General features: G+C 36.4%; 1 protein-coding gene across 1 annotated transcript; it reads left to right on the forward strand.

Moving 5' to 3' along the window:
- LOC131046549 (DNA-directed RNA polymerases IV and V subunit 2) lies at nucleotides 1-25,657 on the forward strand. The gene is made up of 4 exons (XM_057980309.1): nucleotides 1-815; nucleotides 2,243-2,537; nucleotides 23,643-24,847; nucleotides 24,973-25,657. The coding sequence occupies exons 1-4, from the start codon at nucleotides 1-3 to the stop codon at nucleotides 25,457-25,459; spliced, it is 2,802 nt and encodes a 933-aa protein (XP_057836292.1). The 3' UTR covers nucleotides 25,460-25,657.
- The last annotated feature ends 114 nt before the right edge of the window (nucleotides 25,658-25,771 follow it).

Here is a 25,771-nt window from a genome sequence, read left to right on the forward strand (position 1 = left end):
ATGAAGGCAAGACTGGACAAGGAAGTAGAAAAGAAGAAAGAATACAAAAGAGAGGTTGAGCGCCTGGGAGAATACATCCAGCACTTGACTAAGCAACTTAACCAAGCCAATCCAGAAGTTCTTCCACCTTTGAATTCACAGGAAATAGTCAGAAGTTTTGAGGAAGAAGTAGTGACGGCTAGGGAAACTAAAGAATGGATGGAAAGCACAAGTAAAGAGGCAGCCACATTTGTGGAAAATTTAGCATTAACATATGGACAAACCACCTCTTTACTCTCCAAAATTGCAAGCATGGTAGAAGCATGGGCTGATCTCCAGGATATTCAAGACAGAATTGTCCCATGCCTTAGAGAATTGAAAGGAGTTTCGAAGCAAGAATTAATTGATGGAAATATAATTCAAGCAGGAGCTACATGTGACTTCAACAGTTGGCACTGGACATTGGTTGCACGCAGTGAAGTCTTGAAGAAAGTGAGGGCAGATGCTGATAGAGCTGAAGAGCAGATAAAAGAAATTCAAGACAAGGTTTACGTTGTAGCTGCAAAGGTACTTGAAAAGGAAACTATTCGAGAGAAGGATATGAAGTTAGAAAATCTAAAGACCAAGACACAAGAGATCTTCACTACTGGACCAGTCTGGAAGCAAAATCTGGCTAAGGCATCAAACCTCCTGTCCATCAGAGATGCTTTCCAAAAACAGGAATTAGATTGGGAAATCACTTTTGTTGTATGTGAAGATGATTTGGAAGGATTAGAATTCAAAGTCAGTGTGTTGCCACATGTCACGATGGAAGAGGTTGATCAGATTTTGTCCAAGTTCATTGAACATTATACCTCTCAACAGGAGAAGGGGGTGCAATCCTAAAAGATAGCACTTTGTGCCACTTGTCTTGCATGCACTGGATATTAGTTTTATTTTGGGAAACCCTTATTAGGGTTAGGTTGTCTTAATCTCGACCATTGATCTTGGATTGATCTCGGCCATTCATTTGTTTTCAGAAACTCTATATAAACCCATTCTCTCATTTCATTTCAGTGTGGAGAGATTTATGAAATTGTTGCGTAGAGCTACTTGAATAATAAAAAGTTCGTTTCAGTATTGTTTTGAAGTCTTATTGTTATCAAGTGGTTGCATGGTTGCATATTTTCCTCAACACTTAGAATAGATTTGCATTAAGTAATTTGCTTTGAAGTTGTTATATAAATGAAAGATTGATTGTTTAGATTGTTGAAATTTTGCTCATACTTTTTTTGGATGGATGATTTTCATTCAATGTGTAAAGTTAGCCTGAGCTTTTGATGTGGATGCTTAACTTCTACTTTGAGTAATATTGTTCAATTGTTGGTATTATTCATAAGTGTGAAAATCTTGAGCACAACCTTTTAAGATTGCACATGCTTTGCGTAGTTGTCCAAGAGTGGCAAAACAAAGTGTTGTTTATTGGTTTCACCCAGTCTACACCATCTCTTGAGTTCTTAGCAGTAGTTAGAATTCCTAAACCCTTATCCTTTATCTTTTTTTTTGAAATCCCAAATCAGAAAATCCAAAAACAAAGAGCATTTATTGATAAATTCGCTTAAGTCTAGCTTGTGAGTGATATTAGTTGTCAAGTGTATGCCCCCCTTGTATTTCAGCACACACTACCCAAGAAGTTATCCACATATAGTCACCTGTTTGGACATATAGACCTTGGAGTCGCCTTGTGGTCTTTCTCGCAATCTTGGCACAAGTAGTGATTTTGTTCAGGAGAGGATAGAGTATCCTTGGATATTTTATTCTAATGTTCGGTATATGATAAAACGTACACCAACAGATCCCTGATCTGACTTAGTGTCAACTATAAAACTTTTGACACAATCCCCTTTCATTTCTTTCAAATAAAAAATATAATTAGTTGTTCCTTGCATTACCATGATAATTTTGATCACCATTCCATGAAAGAATCCTTTATTTATTACCTGTAATTAAATAACATTCCAGAAATGGCGTGACAGTGTTATGCATTTATGTTAGTGTTTATTCACTCAATTATAGTCTTGACAGTGATTGATTAACACATTTAATTATATAACTTGGAGTTCTAAAAAGGTTTTTGTAATTCTTTTTCTTGGGCTAGAAGAGTTGAAAGTGCTAATCTGTAATCTTCTTCTTCAATGTTTGTTTATATTTACTTACAAACACTTGAAGGAAGAGAATTATTAGTGAATATAGTAACTAAATCCACTTGGGACAATTCTTGCAGAAATCCTTCTTACTGGGGAAGGGTTTGCTTCATTTCCACCCCTGATGGCGAGAATTGTGGACTGGTAAAGAACCTGGCTGTGACATGCCTTGTAAGCTTGCATACAGCTCAAGGTCCTATTTTTGATAGCTTATATCAATGTGGAATTACACCTGTTGGTCAATTATCACCATCAGATTCAAATGACACGGCAAAAGTTTTCATCAATGGAGATTGGGCGGGAATCTGTCATGATCCTGATTCTCTTGTGAAGAAATTGCGAGATATTCGTCGCAAGCTTCATATCCATCCTCATGTAAGTTTTCAACCACAGACATTGTCTTTTTCTTTTAAAATAGTTCTTAAAAGTGGTAGTTTGCTAAAATGCTAGAATGTTGTTCCTTGGGAATTTGAAAATGGTTTTGCAAGCTTAAATCTTGAAGACGGTGTCTAATATGTGCAATGCATCTATTGAAATGAAAAATGGTCTTTCAAATTTGTTGTCCCTGCTTCTCCTTTCTCCCGATGCAAATAAAGGAAACTTATTGTCAAGGTTTTGAAGTTCTTTATGCGACAACTTCCCTGTGGTGTTTTTTGTGTCATCTATCATTTAGAATCTTTTGTCATCAGTGCATTTACAATATCATTTAGAATCCAGAGGAAACACATCAGATGACCTGTTTGACGATTTTTTGTTATAATTTTATTTGCCTCTGTGGATGAGGGGAATAAAAGCTTACAATTGTTCAAGTGAAAAGGGCATTTGCAACTTCAAGATTTGGTAGCCTTTTATGACTGAAAATCGATCATATTGCTTAATGTTTTCTGTTCCCTGGTGATATTAAACATCTTTTACACTGTCCTCTGTGTTGACATCCTTAAGTTAGTTGTCTACAAAGTAGCTACGAACTTAGCAAAACATTATAAACTAGCAAGCATCAGTAGGCTAGTTTTGGATCTTGTGGCTAAAACCATTTTTATCAAGATAAAAAACATCTTCCATTAGCTTTTTGATAATATTATTGCATGGCAGAAAAATTAAAATAGTAATGTTTACTATTGGCATGCAAGTAGACAAAGACAGAGCAAGATCATTTGGTTAGGGTTTGAAGTACTATATGACGTGAACTTCAAATCTCAAAGGGGATACTAGTCAAGCTATCATAGATATTAAATTTCAATATTGCTGTCTCACACATGTTTGGAAATATGCCTGCACATGGTGTTACACCAACACCAAATATTATGGCAACCTAAATAGGAATGTTCCTAACGAAATAAATTTCAACAACTTGCCACTTTTTTAACTTTAGCTGGCAGGCATCTCGTCAAACACTTTGCATACAACTACTCATAAAGAATTTCTGTATTCATTGGTTTAGGATAGCTTTAGCTATACATCTAAATCACGAATCACTCACATAGACATCATAATATTCAATGATAAACGAGGGGCATTTTATCAAACAGTTTGTAACAAATCTGAGAAAGTAATATACAGTTGACTGCAATAATATATATATATATATATATATATATATATTTCAATTCTAAACAATTGCTGTAGACCCTTAAAAAATAGCTGGGAACTGGGAATACCACAAAAGTCTGCTCCAGAAATTGCTGTTTACTCAGTTTGGACTGAATGCCTCCAGAAATGGTAGCACCACTCTTCTATTCTGATTGAAACTATGTCATAATGCTGAGTTCCTTCCATTAACGGGGACTGGGTAAACTATGACTGAAACACCCTAAAACAGACAGTGAACTGTACTCTAACAGGGCACCTTTTCCTTGATGATACGATTGGTATACAAGATCTCAAACTTCACAACATTTGCTGCAAAATGTAAGGGAAGCTGGAAACCTGATGTCTTCTGTAGATGCACAAAGTAGACTCCAGAAACAAATATTTGTTATGCAACCTCTTAAGAGGGCGGATGAAAAATAAATAAGGAATGAAACCCTTGTTAGGTAGCTCCTAAATGAAAATGGTTCATAAATATTTCACAAATTTATTATTTGCTCAAAAAATCCCAATAAATTTGTACTCTACAATTTCTGGAAAGCAAATATCAAACTTGGTAAAGATATACACTTTTCAACACCAACTTCTTCAACACTTCACCATTCTGCATGCTTGTGAACTCTGAATGAATTCGCCAAGGATTAATTAAGTGGGTTTTTGTCCATGAGACCAATATTGCTTTAGGGTTTTCATCCTAAGCTAAATAGTTAAACAAAAACTCAGACTCCAAAAGAGGGTTTTCACTAAAATGAATAACCAAGAATGAATCAAATGAATCCCCTTAACCTCCTTTTTTACCTCCATGTGAAGATTTTTGGAAATTGTATTATATAATCACTTTTTAATTGTAATCCCTGAGCTCCATTAGTAAGTTGACCTATTTTCTCAATGTTCTCTATATTTGGTTGGCTAGGTTTACAATTGTGTTCATTGTCAGAATACATGGTTCTGATTATGAGGTGCCTGCTTTATTTCCTGAATAGTGAAACAAGAGTATTTGGCCTAAAAGCTTTATCAAAAGTTATTTAAAGTGTATTCACTTGGGATAGATCCCAGGGTCAATTCAAAGCAATTTTTGATTCCTGTTAAATGCTATTGAAATCATAAGCATTTTGATCTAACTTTTTATTGGATTCAAGTGTTCCACTAACAAAATTATCAAATGAATATCCATTTTAGATATATAATACATGATCACCTTGCCTAAAAGTACTAACTTGTTTGTCTTGAGCATATGCAATAGTTGACTTGTCTCTTTTGCTCTCCAAGTTGACTTGTTATCTTTTACTCAAATTCAATGGCTAGCTTCATGTTGGGATTGTTTTTTAATACTAATCTCCTGCAATGCCATCTTCAAATGTTCGCCAAAAAAGTCTTCCTTGATGGGTTTACAATAGTTGCCATTCTTTTTTAAGAGAAAAATTAACAAAAAGTTGGCGGGAAAATAGAAAACATTCAAAAGTTAACTCATTAATGATAGATGAAAACATAGATCAAATGCTCTAAGTATATCTTCAATAACTTTGCATTGTCTTGCTACAAATTGATTACGTGAAGTATAATATGTGCAAATTGGATGATACAATGAAGCACAACTTCTAAAATAACCGTAATAATTTTCAAATGTAAAACAGGATCCGAAGATTGTTGGTTGTTGATTCTGATGTCGATTAGCAATAAGCATAACATAAGTTGAATGATCAATTCAAAGCAAGCTTAAGAATCTTTTATATAAGAAAAGAACTGATATGTAATGATAGTGGTAATCAAACTACAGATCCTAGATCTTTAGCTCCCCAAGAACGATGCCACCTTTTTGGTGCTTCAATCAATTCCTCATATTTCTAAAGAATGCACTTATTGAAAATTTTAGGCCAAAGGATACAGATCCAGGTAAAATGATCAAGTGATGCTTTAAAATTAATAGACAAGCATGTTAGGCCGATTAACAAGGGGAGGTACAGTCTTCAACACTTCAATCTCTACAAGGCTTGGGAGAGTTTTCCTTCAAAAAAATTTAAAGGTTAAAACTGATAAAGCACACAACAAGAAGAGACCAAACTCTAAGGGAATGAAGTATTGCTATCTATTTGTCACTTAATACATCTTCATGCTAATCTCTATGAATTTGTAGGTGAAGATATTTGAACATATTTGTAAATTATAATCTACAATTATAATGTAACAAATTATCAAGTGCAAACACTTCTATAATTATGCTTTATACCCTTGAAAATAGTATGTAGATTTAGAAAATATAAATTACAATAACAAAAGGATATTCATTTGATTTTAAAATTTGATCAATTACTACAAAGACTGTATTTATTTGATTTTAAATTTTGATTAATTACTATAGAACTAGGGCATTCATTCTTAGGAGATAAAGTAAAAAATACTAAGTTAATGCAAACAAGATATGGACCTTTATGCCTAGATGGCTTAAATATGTTAAATTATTTTGTTATATCTTTTGAATAAGATAAATTAACTGCTCATATAGATCCTTAGACATCCATTACTATTTCACAATATCGTATATAATGGATTACAACCTACAACATCTACTATGATAGATTAAAAATGAATAGAGCAAAAAATGTGCTCTTAGAGATATATAGATCTCCTAAATCTCCATTCCAATAAATGAAAAGAACTACTGTAAACTATCTTTATCGTATACTAATTCAACAAAAGAGTTTACAAACTTTGCTTTGGAAAGACCAAAATTTATAAAGAAAACACACAATGATAGGATCCCTAGGTTTTAGTTCTATATTGATCTGCGTTACAATTCCTAAGATAGAAAAAAGGAAGTAACTCACATTTATAACGAGAGAGCAATGCTCATCTCATTTGGGTGATTGAAATTTGTCTTGCTTCCATTACAACTTGAGACAATTATCATTCCGTTACAAAAAATGTTACAATAGTTCATAGAATAACAATAAAAAAATCCTACCTAGCAAGTCTTTCTTGTTTGCAAAATTTTTGCAATAGACAAGTGCCATCTTTGAGAGGTAGCAGGTCCCCTAGAACAACTTCTCAATATTTTCCTGGTGATGTTGTATGTTGTAAGACTAGGAAGATGTTGCTAAATCACAGTTTGTGAATCTCTTTATTGATTCCACACATTATTTGACGATCTTCAAGTGGCAGGAACCTTAATTGATGTCCCACGTCGTCATTTCAATATCTTCCCTGACCTCATCATATCTACCTTTTAACACATTATTTCTCTAATTCCTGTAATGTTCCTCTTGACCACAATAAGATTGGACTCCTTGAAATCAAAACCACTGGAAGAGCTAAGATCTTTTTTTCTTGAAGATCTTAGGTATAAAATCACAAAGATGTATTTACTATCCAGAGAATATAAATAATAACACTACTCAACTTTTGTTTCTTTGAATGAATAAATAGATGAAACCTTTCCCTTTTAAAAAGATTGGATGCATGAGATTTAGCCACTATTGTCGTATGGCCCATTCTAATAAATTTTCTCTATTATATCAAATTGAAATCACCTACTCCACAACAACCAGTTTTGCATTCCAAGACCTTCATAATGTCAACAATGGTATGGTGTCCATTCAACTAAACCTGGCCCTCTTTTTTGACTTGATCTGTATTAAATGACATTCCTTTAAAGAATAAATTAAATAAAAAATAAAAAATTTATGCATGTGTGTCAATCCAATGATCCCATTCTTGTTCATTCGAAGATCAACGTTTAAGATAATATCTACCTTATTCATATTAATTTTCCATTTGGCATCGAACATCTTGCTAGTCTCCTTTTAATGAATGTATTTACTTTCATTTCTAATAGCAAATTTCTTTCCATGGCCATGCTAATAGGGACAGAGTTTATCCATTCTTCCTAAATTGAAAGGATGGCAAAAATTTAATCAATACTTGAAATTCATCAGTTTTCTCTTTAAAGAAATTCCCATTTTCTCTATGTAGCAGTATCAACAAGGAGCTTACACATATCATTGGTCGTGTAAAATTTAGAAAATTCTTCTTAAAAGATTTTAACATATTGTGGGATGATAATGAAATCTATCATCTATGCCAATATCTGCAATACTAAACAAGGGAAGAATGGAGATAAACAAACAGGTAAAATTTGGAAAATCCTTCTTAAAATATTTTAACATATTGTGGGATGATAATGAGATCTATCATCTATGCCAATATCTGCAATACATAAGACTCAAAGAGTTGATCTTCAAATCATTGTGTTTGTGTGTTTATAGTTCATGGTCTGCATTTCTCAATTGATACCTTTAGCACCTTTTCCATTATATATCCCACCTAGTATGTCTATAATTACTAGTTCATTGCCACTCATTGTTTACCATCAATCATTGACAACCTGTATAAGTCAAATAAAGAAGGGGAATACCACGAAGACTCTCAAGGCCTTGCAAGGAGCCTCTTATCATTGTAAATCTTAACACTAGAGGGCAATAGGTAGAAATATCCAAATTCATAATGGATAGTAACTACGACAATGGAGCTAAGATAGTGCTCTCCACTATAAAGCCTGCATCATGATTTGGACTTCCAACAAGCAGACAAATGAAAGGCATTTATATAGGTTGTTTCCTATGACCTTGAAAGCACAATAAAGAGTTGACTACTTGGATAAGGTTGAGAAAATCCTTCGATAATGAGTACATCTTATAGGACGACAATGAGATCTATGCCAATTATTAAAATACCAAGTAAGAGAAGGAGGGTTGTTTCACTTACAACATAATACCGGAAGTAGTTGACCTCCATCTTATGGTGTTACATGTATTCACAGGTAATAGACTATATTTCTTTTTCTTTTCTTTTTTATAGCATGAGATAATCCAGCAACCCAGCCCAGAAATCCAACCACACTTTGAATGCTGATGGATCAACAATGGAAACTCGCCTCAAACTTACATTTTTTGCCGATTTTGGGGGTATGGAGGGGGCGAACTGAGGCGACAATACCTCGATGGATGATTGAGCGGGCTCAAACAACCCCGCCGACAAGAGTTGAACCTTGGATCTACATGGGAAGAACCCAAAGCCTTGGCACAAACTTACGAACTGTTTGAGCTATGTGCCGAAGCCCAATAATAGACTATATTTCTTAATCTACACATTTAGCACCTTTAACACTGTATGCCAAGTTGGCTGCCTATGTGACTACTGGTTCCTTGGCACTCACTGTTTATTGCTCATTGTTTTCAACTAATCGCACTTTAACGTTATAATATTTCCCCTGTCAGTGTCTTGTGAATTTGCAAGCTGGATACATGCATCTCTTACTTTATTTGAAGATTGATGTAGGTTGTTTCCTACAACTTTTATAGGAGTCACATAGAATTGGTTCATAGGATAAGACAAGGAAGAGTTGATTACATAGGAAAGGTTGAGAAAAGTTTTGTTAATGAGTCTAACATCTTGTGGGACGTTAATAAGACCTATGCCAAACTACAATACTAAGAAAGGGAAGGATGGTTGTAATGTCCCCTACTAGGGTCTGCCATTTAAACATACATCATTATCCTTATTATGCCTTAAATCAGATTATTAAAACTAAAGAACGATTAGTATTCATAATACAATTGATAGTTACTAAATTTAAGTTCCAATCCTTACTTCTTTCCTAATCATCAACCCTAATGGAGTACGGGGAATTACTATGTTAGGGTGCTAGAAAACTAATCTCCACAAATAGGCCCAAGGGTTTTGGGAACACCCGTCCATACCACCTCTTGATCTCCCCAAGGATTTCGGATGCACCTGTCCATACCATCTCTTGGGGCTCACCTACCTTGTGAGATATTAATACTGCCCTTCCCTAACAAAATCAACCTATCCTCATGAGGGGCAATAAAGAATGATTAAGGATTAGGCTATGAATATACTAATCTCTCATGTATTATGAATATGAAATTAAACATAATTTGTTATAATCATTTCTCTTATATGTGTATATAAGAATAAATGTAACAGCTTATACTATAGGCCATATATCTGTACCTTATTCCTAATAGAATTCAGATATAATATTACTGTGAATAAGCATACAGTTCATAAATAATGTGCAGCATGCCAATCCGCTGCCTCAACAATGATTGCCAGCAATATTTTCGGCTAGTAAATTAATGTTATGTTCCTTCGACGACCCCCTAGAGTTCTGTTAACAGCATATATATATATATCTTCACTTGCGATGGAAGGGATGTGTCCCTTCTATAGCCACGCCTCCTCTAAGTGTGGCATCTCCATGAGAGTAGTCTTCATCACTAGACCACTAATCATCGTGCCTCTTCATTAATCCCCATGGTGAGTTAGGAATGTTTGTGCCTTAGCAAACATACTTTCCACATGATCGAACATAGAGACCAACATATATGTAGATAAGGAAATTGATGCAGATTCGATGGATTTAATACCTTGATATCCTGGACCGAAATCCCTTAGAAAATCGTGGTCTTATTTCATAAGACGCTTTTCTGATATTTTAAGAGCTCTCTATTGCGGGGTCATGACAATGGTTGTGTCCGACCTTACAACATAATACTGGAAAATCATTCTCTCACATGTACTCATAGCTCATAGACTATATTTCTCAATCTACACTTTAAGCGCCTTTAACACTATGTATCCCAAGTTGTTTGCCCATGTGACTATTGGTTCTTGTTGTGACCTAATCACACATCACCCCATTCTAAATGGGGAGCCCCTACATTTTAGGTCCACTTGGTCTTTTGGTTGTGTTTCTTTGGGTCTTTTCGGAGCAGTCCCTTTGATCTCCCCAAGTTTGCAAGTGTTTTGGTAAAATCTGATCAAGTCTGCAACTAGAGAATTTGACTAAGTCTGGAGCTAGTTTTTTTTATTTTAGGGTTTTTTTCCCTTAAGACTTACATTTGAGGTCATTTTCTTAGGGTTTTGGAAAATATGAATGTAGTAACGAAGTTAGAACCCTTCAAGGAAGCTACTAGTGAACTTTGAGCAAATTCTGAGCACCTACTATTTTAGTAAGTTTCTCTGCATCCTAGATTGGCCTAATTTTGTGTTTAAACAAACTTAATATTTTTAGCAGTTTCTATCTTTAGTAAGTCTATTTTTTAGTGTCACCCTATCCCAGTTTGCCCTAATTTGATGTTTGGAACTGTTACTGAAATTTTCATAATATTTACAATTTAATGGAAAATTCAAGTATCTAGGCAAAGATTACAGTTACATGAGTGAATTTCAGAAAATCTTTCAATTGTTTTTTTTTAATTCATTATTTTTTATACAGTTGAAAAGATAACGAGAAAGTAATCTACAGAATAAATTTCTTCTCACACAAGACCGTGAGAGTGATCCTTATTTTCCTATGCAAAGGAGAAGAACTGAATTAAACAAAGCAAATGCATAGAGGAGATAAGAAGGGAACCAGCCATTGCTTGGGGGTATATGGTTGGCATAATTCTGCTCTCGAAGTTGTAGGTCTGCATTTCCGACATCTTTTCTCTTCCAGTCTCCTCCTTGTCCTGAAAAAGCCAAAAGGGTGAAGTGGGTTAGATCAAAAGATCCAAGCAATGACTAAATTCCTACTGATCTTGCCTATACATTTGCATTATTTAATCAAGATCCCTTTTGACAGAAAAATAAACATCTTGGAAGACAAATAAGAAAAGGTCATTCTCGTTGCTTGGAGAGTTAGTGTTTTTTCTAACTGTTTGTTTAATGTGCAGAAACAGGTAAAAGAATTGCAGATTTCAGAGGTTTTATTATGAGTGGGATTAAATGAGGCTCCCACAAGGGTTGAGCCCAGCTCATAGAAACCATATGATTGTTTAGAGTGTATTTGCAGGTATATACAGGAAGCATAAAAGGGTGTAAAGGCAGCCATGGAGATGCAGGCAGGGGCAGAATGTAAAGAAAGCCCAAGTTCTAAAGTCTGAAGGAATATGTCATCCTTGAACATTGCAACAAGTGTTGGCAAGCATTGGTTTGTTGCTTTCTGAGCCAAACCCCGATGATGGCCTTATGTGTGATATTAGTGCAGAATTCAAGCACAATAGGTATACCTTTGATTAAAAAGCAAGATCATGGACCCAAAAGTATGCAGTGCAAATGGAGTGTCAGATCACAACTTAGCCAACAAACATTTTAAGTCCAGGCAGTTCACCACTGGGATCAAATGAAAGGATCGACAATCATAAACAATTTGAAGAAGCTACTGTGGAATCTGTAAGTGGATCTCCAAATCAAAGTAACATTAAAGGGAAGCCAAAAGATAGGGGTCCTGGGTGTTCCGTAAAATTAACGAAGTCTCTCAGCAAGAGACTTTCATTGGCAAAAGAACCAATGTTACAGCCAACAATAAGCACTGCTTCTGCGGAGATGGTGACAGATGTAGGTGCAAAAATGTATAAGGAGAATGCAAGCTTCAAACCTGCTCAGTGTGATGGTAAGAATCTTCAGTAGAAATTACCTACTCATCCTAATGACAACAAGGATGAATTGCTCCAAAATGTTGAAATTGGTGATTCATCTAGTTTGCTAGAATTTTCTTCTATCAAATGCTGAAAAACCCCAAATTCTTTTCGAAAATGGAAAACCCAGAAAAGTACAGAATTTTCTTCTATCAAATGCTGAAAAACCCCAAAATTCTTTTCAAAATGCAGAGAACCCAAGAGAAAATTATAGAGTTTCTTTAAAAAAAAAAAGTGCAGAAATAACAAAAAACAAAAACCATCAAAGTTTTGTGCCTCATAAATTTGCAAAAATTTGTGCGTAAAGAAACTACACAGCAGATTTTCCATCCAAAGGAAATTAATAGAGTTTCGTTGAATTACAAATTGCAGAGATTACAAGGAATTTAATGAAAACCCATTAATGCAGCTTCTTGTGCGAGAAATTTCAGAGAGTTCTTCTTCAGCAGTAAAAAATGCAAGCAAAGCTAGTGAATAAATACACATTCGCCGAGTTTTCAAAGGGAAATAAAAATTGCAGAGTTTACTTTAAAAGAAAAATGCAAAAGCGAAGTTCACAGATTCTGTCCAAATTCCAGAGTAGACAAGAAATGAAACGACAAAAAACCATAGTGCGGCTTCCTTTCCAAAAAACGCAGAAATCTCTTCTTTGAGATGCAAGCAAAACACATTCCAAATTTGTCTAGTTTACAGTTGAATAAACAATGGAAAAAGGAAAGAATCTTCGAAAAATATGCAACCCGAAGGGAGTACCTCTCATTTTCTGCAAAGGAAGCAATGCCATGGTTTATAAAGAAAACCCTATGAATTCCAAGCATGGAGCAGACCGATTTACGTTCCAGATAACTGCAAAAGAGAGGGAGTCAACACGCAGCTCTTTGAGTTTTCCATCTTCAGTTCAAACTCTAACATCTTGGCGTTTTCCTCTTCACCAAAAACTTACAATGCAAAATGAATAATGATTTTAGGTTTTCATCGCTATATTCCCCCTTATCTTGCTTTTTCCCATTTTAATGGGATCGCATTTTTGTAATACAAGGTAATTAATATATGGTGGTCGAGTTCCAAACTCCCACTTATATGTTATATTATATCATTGCCTAGTCGTGGGGAGGCTTTAAAACCCCTAAGTCTTTCAAAGACATAAATTTAAAATATGTAAATTAATTTTACATTTATTAATTATATCAATGTCGTAAAAAATTAACATTTTCTAGCAACATTAATATAATTAATAAATATTCAATTAATTATTTTTTGCATACAAATTTCCTGGCTATATTCTTATAAGGAAATTGCATTTTTTGCATCTTTTAAACTTTAGGATTCAATACCTTTCATCCATAGACACATGAAAACTGTAAAATGAATATTTTAATTGGATAATTTATAAATCCAATTAATATTTGTTATTTGTGTCTTTAAAATTGTTCCCAATATGCATATGGAGGGAAAATATTGAATCCTAAAGAGGTGAAGTTATCTCAAGAATTTGGGGTCGAATTTGAGCTTGAAATGCACTTATCCATGAGTTTGACCTAATTCTTCAGCAGTTAAAGCCTGATTTTGAGTATTTCATGGGTCAACCTTCAGTTGACCAAGAGTTTACACCTGATTTCACACATTTATGCAGAGTTTGAAGCCTTTTTGTGGGGATTTCTTTCTCTACTCGGATTTGGAGATATTTTTGACTTGGAGATCACTCAAGGAGACTTTCAATTGACTTGCAGTCATCTTATCCTTGCCTTTGGAAGGCTTTTTGCATAAAGGAAGGAAGGATTTCAGTTTGAGGGGGTTCTGGATTTTTTCTCAAGCCTAGTTGAGTTTTCTTTCTTGTAACCCATTTGTAGTTCTGACAGTAAATTTCAATAAAGATATCAGTTTATGCCTTCTTATTTCTAAGCTATTTTTCATTATGTGATTGAGAGTAATTTTCATTTTTGTGTTATTTATCAAATAACCTTTCTTGAAGTTTCTGTCTCATGCATGAATCACAGGTCATGCATTGTGGTTTATCAATTTAATTGTTTGTGAAAGTCATTTCCTTTCAATTTTTCTGAGCAATGATCCTTTGCATGAAACACTTTTGTGATATCAATTCAGAGATGTTATATGTGTAAAACAGGTGGATTTAGAAGAGCTTTTCTGTTATTTTTCAGATCATATGGTGTATCACCCTATTTAGGTTGTTAGTTTTCCTTTTCATCGTTTCTTTTTTCCTTCTCCCTTTTCCCCAAAAGCCTTTTTAAGATCTTGTTAGAATAGGTGATCCATCAGTATCAGGAACCGACCTATCAAGAGGTCCAATCATAATAATAGTTTACCCACAGACTCATGATTGTTCCCATGTTATCCCAAAGTGCTAGGTTTTAATAGCTTAGTTTTTGGGTGCACTTTTGGGCCTTAACAGGAACTACTTACTATTTTTAGTAAATTTATTTTTGGAAGGTCCATCTGAAGCAGTGGTCGGGACATTGATGGCAGAGCATTCCTGAAAATCCAAGTCCAAATCTGGAAAGTTGAAAAAGCAGGCAGTTGATAAAAAATGGCTGTCTAGAATACCTTCCTGAAGTTGAAAAGGCACAAAATTATTCTAAGGCATGAGAAATCCACTTCATTCGTAAAATGGCATCCAAATCTAGAAAGGTAGAAAGTCAGGAAAGAATAAGTCTCAAAAAATTCATCCATCCTGATCAAAATGCACTTCCAATGTGGAGATGAGCACCAAAACAAGGTAAGGGAGGAATTTCCCTTCCATCCAAGAATTCTTGTTCCCTAGCAAAATGGCGCTCAAGAAGTAAGGAGGACGCTAAAGTGGTAAGTAGGAGGAAATTCCCAGGTGTAATCAAAATCCTCCTCCCTAGACAAATGGTGCTCTTGAAGAGGAATGGGCACCCAAATGGTTAAGTGGAGGAAAAGAAAAAAAAATTCAAATTTCTTCCTCCATGAAGAAATTCTGCCCAAGGCTCAGTGGGCGCGAAATAGAAGTTAGGGAGAAATTTCCTCCTAGATCAAAAACCCTGCACACTAGCCAAGTGGCGCTCTAGGAAGGTATTGGGCGCTAAAACCAAGTAGAGGAGGAATTACCTTCCAAGTCAGAAATCCTCCTTCCTAGATGAAATTTGCTCAAAAAGTAGTTAGGGCGCCAAAATGGTATTGAGGAGGAATTTCCACCTTGGACAAGAATTCCTGCATCAAGGTGAAATAGTGCCCAAGGTTGGAGAGGAGTGCTAGAAGGAGGTCGGGGAAGAATTTCCAAGATTTTCAAAATTCCTCCTTCCAAGATGAAATTACGCCCAAGGACAAAATTGAGAAAGGAGTTCATGGTGAAAAAAAATAAATCCAAAATTCAAAAAATTCCTTTCTCAAGGAAAAAATCATGCCCAAGGTGAGGAAATTCCAAGATGAAGAAAACTGGCTAAGAGAGAGAATTTTCCCTCTCCAGAATTCCGAAAAAGATAAATTGTTTCGAGGTGAAAAAATGGTTGATTAATCGAAAAATTATCCTTCAGGATAAAAATCTCTCCAAGGATTTTCTCTCCTAAAAATTCCAGATGAATAGGAATCCTGCAGAAGAGGATAAAATTGTTAAAATTCTCCTACTAAGGAAAATCTTTCAAAATATTTGGCAACTAAAATGGAAGGATTTTTCATAATTAATGAGTTGGCAACATGCAAAAGAATATTCCTCATTTATGACACAACTGAAGAATTTTTAGAAATTTTCATTTTTAAACTCAACATTGATGGTGGGGTTCGTTTGCATGGCGAGTTGTCGAAGGAAACATGACGCATTTTAAATGCAACTGCCAATTTTAACCTTTTGCCAACTTAGCAACTTAGTGAATTGGAATTCATTTCTCACAACGATTATTGGAGAAATTCAAAGCTAGAGAGAGGTGGAGAAAAGTCAAAAGCGGAGTTTTATTATTTTTTAGAACTTCTTGTTCTCGGAGGAATGGCGGAATCCAACAAGGCTACAAACACATCCCAACAGGCGCAGATTAAAAATGAGCAAAAAGGATTCCTTCCAGAATCAAAGATCATTTCCAAGTGGAAGGAAGTCAACGATACTAACTTGGGAATGTTAAGACTAGGAGAGTTTCGGAAGCGATTTTATGGAACAGCTGGACGTGCTCCATTAGCCATTGCCACCAAGATTGTCAAGAGCGGGATTGTTGTAGCTGTTGGTTTCCCTCCAACCATCCAATGCCCGAAGTTGATTATGGAGTGTGCAAAACATTATAATGCTGAGAGAAAGGCAATTTTGGCATCGGATGGTAGACTTTGGCCAACCTTTCGGCTGAAGCAATTGGAGAAACATTTGGAAATCCAGCATGCTAGTCCATGACTTACAGGAGCAACAATGATATATGATGCGGGACTCAAGAGATGTGCTGGAATAATTAACAAAGTTTGGATGTAGACGCCAAAGCCGCACATTTCCAAGATGCCCAAGCAAATCAACATCATGGACATCAAGCAAGAGTATGCCGACCTTGTGTTGATGTTGAGAAAAATCATGGGATGTCCACATGCCTTCATATTTGAACCTTGGATGTTTTTCTTCATCAGTGAAGTAATGAAAGGCGATGGAATGATGGATTGGGTGAAGATGATCAGTAGCAACTTGGACAAGCAGCTAAGGAATTTAAAGCAATCCCAATCCCTCTATATGAGTTCATATGTTATCTACTCAGTGGCAAGAATGGGCAAATTCAATGGTTTGCCAAGAAAGGGACCCATGGGATGTGGATAGGGACAATTGAAAGTTCATGAGTGCTATATACAGTTGCACTTGTTTGAAACCACTTCTTTCAAGATTGTAAGTGACACCTTCACAATGCATATAACTAGATTATTACAAGTGGGCTCCATATGAGGTTGTCGTAGGTGGCTAGAAAGTTGATAAAGAAGTATGGAGCCTAGTATATCCAATTTCCAAAATTCACTTACATCCGAGTCCAAGGTTTCTCAGATCAGCCATATAAGTTGCAAAGATATCCAACGGACAAGATGGTGCTGTTGGAGGTGACTAGGCAGTTGACTGCCTATGACAATCTAGAAGAAGAAGAGAAGTTGTCAGTAGAATTTTTTATTGTCTTAGGAGATTATGCAGAAAAAGTCAATAGATGAACTATTATTCTATCACTTGACATTCCATATAGCAAGGTCATTCTTTGACCCATACAACAAGATCAGGATGGTTGCTGGAGTGAAGCACAAGCACAAAATTCAGCTGGAAGACTACTAGGCCAATGCCAGGGATGACTTTGAAGTCAGGAAGAGAATGTTTTCCAAATTGCCCCTCAACATGATAAGATTTTGTGAAGTCATACAAATGCTTGATCAGGTTGAGGAAGATGAAAATATGATTCAACCAGAGTATGAAAATCTGAAGGATAGACCTATTCAGGCTCTAGATTGGTTAGAGTCAAAGGTTGATGATTTGAATGTTCTAAGTAGGCCAGTCCTAAAATTCACTAAGCACTGGGTTGAGCAACTGATGCATTGGGAAACCAAACCCACTCAGCGACCACCTGAAACACTCTTCAAGAACTATGCAAATTTGACTTGAAACAATGAATATTAATAATCGAACACCAATTTTTAACCAAACAAAAACTTGAGATTTTCTATTAAACTTTTAATCAGCTTTACATTACATAAACTTGAGCCTATTGGCTTCCAATTTCATTATCCCAATTTGATATTGGTCTGCACATAGACCTGCAACAAAATACATTAACAACAGCAAAGGGATTCTCCAAAAGCCATCTTCAACTCTCCACATAAAGCTACACCTGCAGCTAACAAATTAAACTTTCACCCAAAAACAATTTCCAACTCCCTATCCTTCTTTCTAAAAATCTGGAGTTTTTCCCTTTTCCCAAGCACACTGCCCTCTCCCAAAATAGCCCCCTCTACCAAAAAAACCCACTCAAAACTCTCTAAAAAGTAAAACTAACCCCCACACCTTCCCAAGAATCACATTTACTAATTAAGGGACTTAGAGCAAACTCCACTACCCTGAGGATGTCAGCCTTATTCTAAAAATACTTCCCACTACTCCCAGTCGGTTACACTATTTTTAAACTCCCACTACCTGCAATTTCAGATTTGGTCAGAGCATATCAATGCCTTGTGCAGAAAATACTCATGATCTCGTCTCATATTCTGTTGGAAAACCTATTGAAGCGTTTGTTGAATAACCAATGCTTCTGCTACAGGTGGTGCTTTTACTACTGATATAGAGTGACTACTGAATAATCGTTCAAGTTCTCTAATTAATTCATAGCTGCGGTGCACCTTAGGAACTTAAGACATGAGATTCCATATTGCAGTCACTATACGAATATTGATGCACTACCATCACCATATAAGATGGATCTGCGTTTGGCACTTGCAGTCCCTCAATTGGACAAGGATGAATAACATGAGAGATTGTTTCATATATGAATGCGTATAAAGCTGAAGCTATCTTCAACTCTCTCTAAGAGCGGGTTATGGGTGGGATAAATAGATAGTTCTTACTATTGTCAAAAGGATAAAGTAGTCAATGACCCATTCCAAACCATACCTGGAATGGGGGCTCACTCCTATGCTTTCTTCGCTGCCTGCAGGGTATCAATCTCGATCAATTGATGGGGTGGAAGTACCAATTGTCATTATTATATGTCTTTTATAATTTGAAATTCAAATTTGGGCTCCTCCACGTGGATGCCCCTACATCAGCAACACACCACAAAGTTAAAGGCAAAGAATGCTTGCCTAACTTACCAATTGATGGGATACCTGGACTCCCATAGCGAAGCAACAAAAGGGTCATCAACAACCTAGGCTGGAGAAGATGTCAAGTCCCCTAACAAATGATTGAATATTGTATTAAAAATATTAATTATATTATATAAATCCTCCCATTCGTTTATATAAATAATTAATATTCACTTGCTTTATGATTAAAAGACATTATCTTATATCTTTTGATTAGCACCATAAATAGGGTCTAACTATTACGGGATTTCTAACTACTTGATGCAATAAAAGGATGGATGAGAGCCAAGATGAACATAGGAGAATATTTGAGAAAAATATCGTTGAAGTGAAATTGATCATCGTAAGAGATCGGAGCATGTTAGGAAATTCCTTTCGCCAGCCACCTGGCCTATTGGAATTATAAACTAGGGAGTATTCTTTGGTGTGAGAATTGGTTGAAGACATATCGTGGACACACACTTTCCAATAACACCCACGGGGAGAGACTTCCAGAGAATTGATGGGGCAATATACAAAATTCATCTTACACGCAGGCTAACGGAAGTAGCTTGAAAAATCAGTTCTTCCTTCGTTTTTCCAATACCCGATATCGGGTGCAGAGTCTAAACCAAACACTATTGCTCGCGGAACTCAGGGACCCGATATCGGGTATGACTCTGACGTGACCCTGCAGACACACAGAAAGCATTCCCAAAGGAGCAGCGGCGTCATATTCAAGGCGTAGCCAAAAGTCAAGGCCGAGTTGCACGGAAGGGATGGTGTAGCGCTGAACCTCCATAATCAGAGTGTGCGGAAATATCACAACTGAGAGTGGCGATAATAGCCGACGGAGGTCTCACTAGCTCGTCTCATTGGCCCGTTTGTAGCAAACGTAGCATTGCGTTATTGGTGGTCCAAAGGAGATATCTGTGGAAAGGTTGTCGCAAGGTGCAAGTATATACGGGAAGCCCCCTTCTTTATGTTTCACCATAAACCCCTGTAGAACTCTGGTAACCAGCAGCACGGGTTCTTCAACAACAATTACAGATGGACATCAGGTGCACTTTGTATACATTATTTGAATAATGAACAATTCCTTAATGAATATCTTGTCTGTGAAACAATGAAATTACCCGCAAATGGAAAGAGTAAATAAGTTAGAATGTATGGGAAATATCACTGTCTGAATGTTATTCATCGTTTTGTTCACAATTTACTGATTATGTTGAAAACATATTGACGTCGAACTGGATAAATATTTAATGGAAAATTAAGGAATTTTACTGAAGAAGTTCCATGGGAGAGACCAGAGTGTAGGAAAGAGAAGAACATTCCTAGGAGTTCACAAGCAAAGAATAGAAAGGAAGTCCAGCAAGAGGAGCTATAACAGAAAAGACCAAGGATAAAGGAAGCACAATTGCCTACTAGCTCTTCTAGTGTGCATGAGGTTGAGATGTTCACACAGGAAATTGCAAGAAGCCAGCCACGGCAAGATGATCTTGACACGACACATGCGCAAGATATTCTCAACATTAGTGCTTACCATCGACCTATTCAACAGAGTCAAGAACAAGAACTTCTCCCTCATCCAGAACAACAGGATCAAGATTGTTTTGTGCAAATAAATCTTGGAGACTTAGGAACTCTTGAGGAAGTTCTGTAGGAACATGCGCAACTAGAAGTTCAAGATCAGGCTACATCCACTCCAAATTGGTTGAAGGAAAGGATGAGAAAGGAGCCAAAAGAAGAGATGGATCTTGCACAGGAATTAGAAGAACTTCTAAGCGGAATAGATAAGCCAACAAAGAAGGCAGCTAGGAATTTTTCCAAGATCACAAGAGACGAGTCAAGATCTAGGACATTGTACTTAGCATAGGAGTGAAATCATGCTTGATGAATATTAAATTAGAGAGGCCAACTTGGGGCGTGCTTCCACGGCACGGGTGGTGGAAGACTTTGATGATTCTTCCTTAGCATTGAAAGAGCAAATGAAAAGAATGAAAGAGAAGAATAGGAAGCTGAAGAGCAAAAACAAGGCATTGTGCGAATATTTGCGACGCTTGAAGCATCCACTCAGAGAGGAAGATCCATCCTTTGTTCCTCCCCCTTCTCTTCCCAAGGAATCCATTGATAGCATTGAAGAAATGAGGAGAAGAGATCAGTGTTGTAAGGAATGGGTGGAGGATGTTTTCACTTCAGCTAGAAAATTCATTGAAGAATTAGCTCACCTCCATAGGAGAATTCTTGCTATTCTGAATAGGCTTGAGATTGCGAATAGTTCATGGAAAGATGTGCATATCTTTCAGGATTTGACAATTCCGCGCCTGAGAGCATTAATGAGAATTCCTAGGTAGACTTTGATTAATGGGAAGATTGTCCAAGAGAATGAAATTTATGACTTCCCTTGGTGGTTTTACGTCATCTGCACTGGGAAGGAATTATTTGAAAGATTCAACAAAGAGTCAGCATCATTAAAAGAGTCAGTCAGGAAGATACAGGAAGAAATCCATAATGCAGTTGAGGCATCATTTGCAAGAAGGTTGACTGATGAAGAGCTGATAGTTGACTTCCTAAAGGACAGGTTGCACGAGTGCTTCTTTGTGGAATCCTTTTCCAAAGAACATCTAGAAACGGTTTCCTTGTTCTCCAGCACGATGTGAAGGATTCAGGAAGCGGCGCCAAGTTGGGAGAAGATTTTCTCCAAGTGTGAAGAAGACATTTAGTAGCTAGAATTCAAAATGGAAATGGTGCCAAGTGTTTTCGTAGGAGAGCTAGAAGTCGTCATAGCCAAATTCATTGCATTTACCATAAATGAACAGGATAATGGTCATCCATTTCTAGACGAGAATCTTATGACTGCATGAGGGCATGGTGGCACATTCATTGCTAGGAATGTTTGACTAAGTGGCGGTTGATTCAATGCATGGCAGCTGTCATATTTGAGGAGATAGTGGTGCATTTAATGCATAGTGGGCGATTTTGGATGTAATGGGTAATTAATGCATTATGGGCACCATATTGAGCGAAGGATAATTAATGTAAAGTGGGCAAGATTCCTTATTTATGACTCTCCCCACTACTTGGCGTCATGTATTTGGGAATTTATTGGTCAAACCCTAATTAGGGTTTTGCATGTTGATCTTAGCCATCGATTGGCTTGTAATCTTAGCCATCGATTCTCTTCTTGGAGGCCTATAAAAGGGTGTCGTCCCTTCATTTGAAAGGGGGGGAGATCGTATGAAATTGTTGCAATAAGTTTCTGAAGTGATAATAGTGAAACATTGGCTTTTGGTGTTCAGTTAAGTTATTTTCAAAACTTGCATGGTTTTGCTTGCTCACACCTTTTGTTGATAGATGATTTCTATCCCCAATGCAAGGTTGGACTAAGCCATTATATGTGTATGCTTAATCTAAATTGTTGGATGAACATTGTTCTCTAATGGTGTTCATCAATAGTTTAAAATCTTTCAAACACAACCTCTAGAGATGCACCCGCTTTATATAGTTGTCTGCTAGTGGTGAAGTAAAGAGTAGTTGATCTCATCTGAATCATTGTTATCTATTAAGTTCTTAGACTTAGGATAGCTTTCCTGAACCCTTCCTATTTTAGTTTCCGCATTATCCAATTGAAAAGACCCAAAAAAGAAGAACCATTAATTGCCAAATCATTCGCAAGAATCTCCTTGAAGCTATAAGTTTGTCTAAGTCTTCTTCAAGTGTGCGTAAGTCCCCTTGGATTACCAGCAATATCAACCAAACGAGTCTATATCCACAGTAAAGTTGCTAGTATGCAGTTGGAACCTTGGAGTCAATATATGATCTTCCTGCGATCTTAGCATACATCTGATTTTGATCAAGAGAGGATAAAGTGACCGTTGGAAAACTTTATTCTATGTTGGTGTGGTCACAAAACACCAGCCAACAGTTCTTTGGCACTTACTGTTTATTGCTCATTGTTATCAACCAATTTCACTTTAATGGGATAATATTCCCCTGTCAGTGTCTTGTGAATCTGAAAGTTGGATGCATGCGTCTCTTCCTTTATTTGAAGATCATGTGAAAGACTAACCTCCTCCATCCTGCTATTATAAGAACTAATCAAGAATAATTTGCGATCTGATTCATAGGACTGCAGACAAGAAAAAAGCAATTATTTGTGGCAATATAAAGAAGGTTAGCTTTCCCTACAAGACAAGAATTTGGCTTTCTCCCTTTTCTAACAGTTCTTTGCTGCCTTAACCGACATATGATTTCTCGTAGTTGATTTTTAGTATGGTTTGATTATTCTCTTCTATTTATAATATATATTTACTTAACGTGCTGGACTTGAGACTGTCTTCACCCTGTTTGTAAGTTACTCAGTCCTTTGAATTCTTGCAAGTTACAACTATGGTTTCTATCTTCCGGTTTTGTTTAGAAATTATGGAAGAACTGCTTTCACAAGGAGTCCTAATGTGAAAAATGCAAAGGAATAAGGCTAGAATACTAAAGCTAAACCTAGTTTCACTCGAAGATAAGAGAATTCTTACACATAGACTGTTTTAGATTACAATCTAAAATCCCTAGTAAAAACTGATAATTACATTCTCTAATGATACAAATCTGTTTATACTTTATCAGGCACACAGTAACAAAAATTTACATTTGACTCCTGCAGGTTGAAATTAAAAAGGACGACAGGCAAAATGAGGTCCGCATTTTCTCTGATGCAGGAAGGCTTTTGAGACCCCTATTTATTGTAAAAAATAAAAGGCTGTGCATATCTAAACAACAGGTTGAAAAATTTAAGAAAAGTAAAAACCCGTTCAAGTTTCTAATAAAAAGGGGCATTATAGAAATATTAGGTGTTGAGGAAGAAGAAGATGCCCAAATAGCTTGTGGAATTGACATTTTACAGATGGCTGAAAAGAATCCAGACTATCCACAGTTCACTCATTGTGAGATGGACCCATCCTTTCTATTAAGCCTTAATGCTAGTATCATTCCCTTTGCTAACCATAATCTTGCAACTAGAACGCTTTACCAATCAGAAAAACACTCAAGGCAAGCAATAGGATATTATGCAACAAATTCTCGCGCAAGGTTTGATACCAGTTGTCACCAATTATTTTATCCTCAAAGACCTTTGTTTAAGACTATGACTTATGAGTGCATCAAGAAGCCAGAGCTCTACAATGGTCAAAGTCCTGTTGTTGCAGTCAACGTTCATTATGGATACAACCAAGAAGACTCATTGGTTATAAACCATGCTTCAATAGATCGTGGGCTATTCCGAACAATGCATTTTCATACATTCACATCGGAGGCAGGCCATGATAACAGTGGCTCTAAAAGTACATCTAGGATAGAAATAGATTTTGGAAAGCCAAACATAGAAAAACTCAGAGTGGATAAGCTTGATGAGGATGGACTCCCATATATTTCTGCAGACCTTTGTAGTGGTGATGTTTTAATTGGGAAGGTAGATCCACAGTCATCTGATTCAAATGTCAGCCACAAATTGAAGCATACTGAAAAGGGGAAGGTCGATCAAGTTGTATTGGCAATTAATAATGATGGTAAAAAATTTGCAAGAGTGAGGTTGAGAGAAGTAAGATCTCCAGAACTTGGAGATAAATTTTCTAGCATGCATGGTCAGAAAGGAGTTCTTGGGTTTATAGAAGAGCAAGAAAATTTGCCTTTCACAAGAGAAGGAATTTGCCCAGATCTTATCATCAACCCACATGCGTTTCCTTCTAGACAAACTCCAGGGCAGCTTTTTGAATCCGCCCTTTCAAAAGTGATTTCTACAAGTGGTATTGTTTTAGAGGCTACACCTTTTAAACCTATCACCATTGAACATATCACTGAACAGCTTCACAGGTTAGAACACTAATTATTCTTTGATACTAGGAAAGTTTTGTTTTGTATTTGACTCGTTGGAAGTCTAATGTAGATGACTTCCTTATTAGCAATGACACAATGTGGCTGTATATCTGTGATTGTAGGTGCGGTTATGAACAATGGGGTAAAGAGCAGATGTATAATGGGCGGACAGGAACTAAAATGCGATCTAAGATTTTCATTGGTCCCACCTACTATCAGAGACTCATACATATGGCAGAAGACAAGTTAAAATATCGGAATCAAGGTCCTGTTCATCCTTTAACTCGACAGCCAATTGCCGATAGAAAACGGCATGGAGGTATTAAATTTGGGGAGATGGAGCGTGATTGTATGCTAGCACACGGGGCAACTGCCAATCTTTTGGAAAGGCTGTTTTATTTAAGCGATCCCTCTAGAATGCATATCTGTAGTCAGTGTCAAATGGTTGCCACAGTGATTCTCCGGGAGGGTATAAGAGGACCATATTGTCCACTCTGTAAAACTGCAAAACATGTTGTCAAAGTGAATGTTCCTTATGCATGCAAATTGCTCTATCAAGAATTGTTCGGCATGGGCATATGTCTAAGGTTTTCAACTGAACTGTGTTGACTCGGCACCGTGTTCAGTTTTGTTACTTGTACAAAGTAGACAGCAAACATATCATGTTCAGCCAAAATGCATGATACATGACTCTTCTAAGAACATTTTGTAAACTTTGATACGCACTGTAAGATTTGGCTTTCCCTTTTCATCTTCGGGACCTAATACTGAACAATATTTATATATAGAAGTGGTATTTCAAATGAAGTTCTGACTGTTAGTAAATCCAGATAAGCATTCAGGTTTTAAGCGTAGATTCTTATGGATAATGTTATTCTTGATATGAGTTTTCCCAATAGCAGTTATGTTCAACTTAGCTCA

The sequence above is a fragment of the Cryptomeria japonica genome, chromosome 3, assembly GCF_030272615.1.
Source record: "Cryptomeria japonica chromosome 3, Sugi_1.0, whole genome shotgun sequence".
Taxonomy (NCBI): domain Eukaryota; kingdom Viridiplantae; phylum Streptophyta; class Pinopsida; order Cupressales; family Cupressaceae; genus Cryptomeria; species Cryptomeria japonica.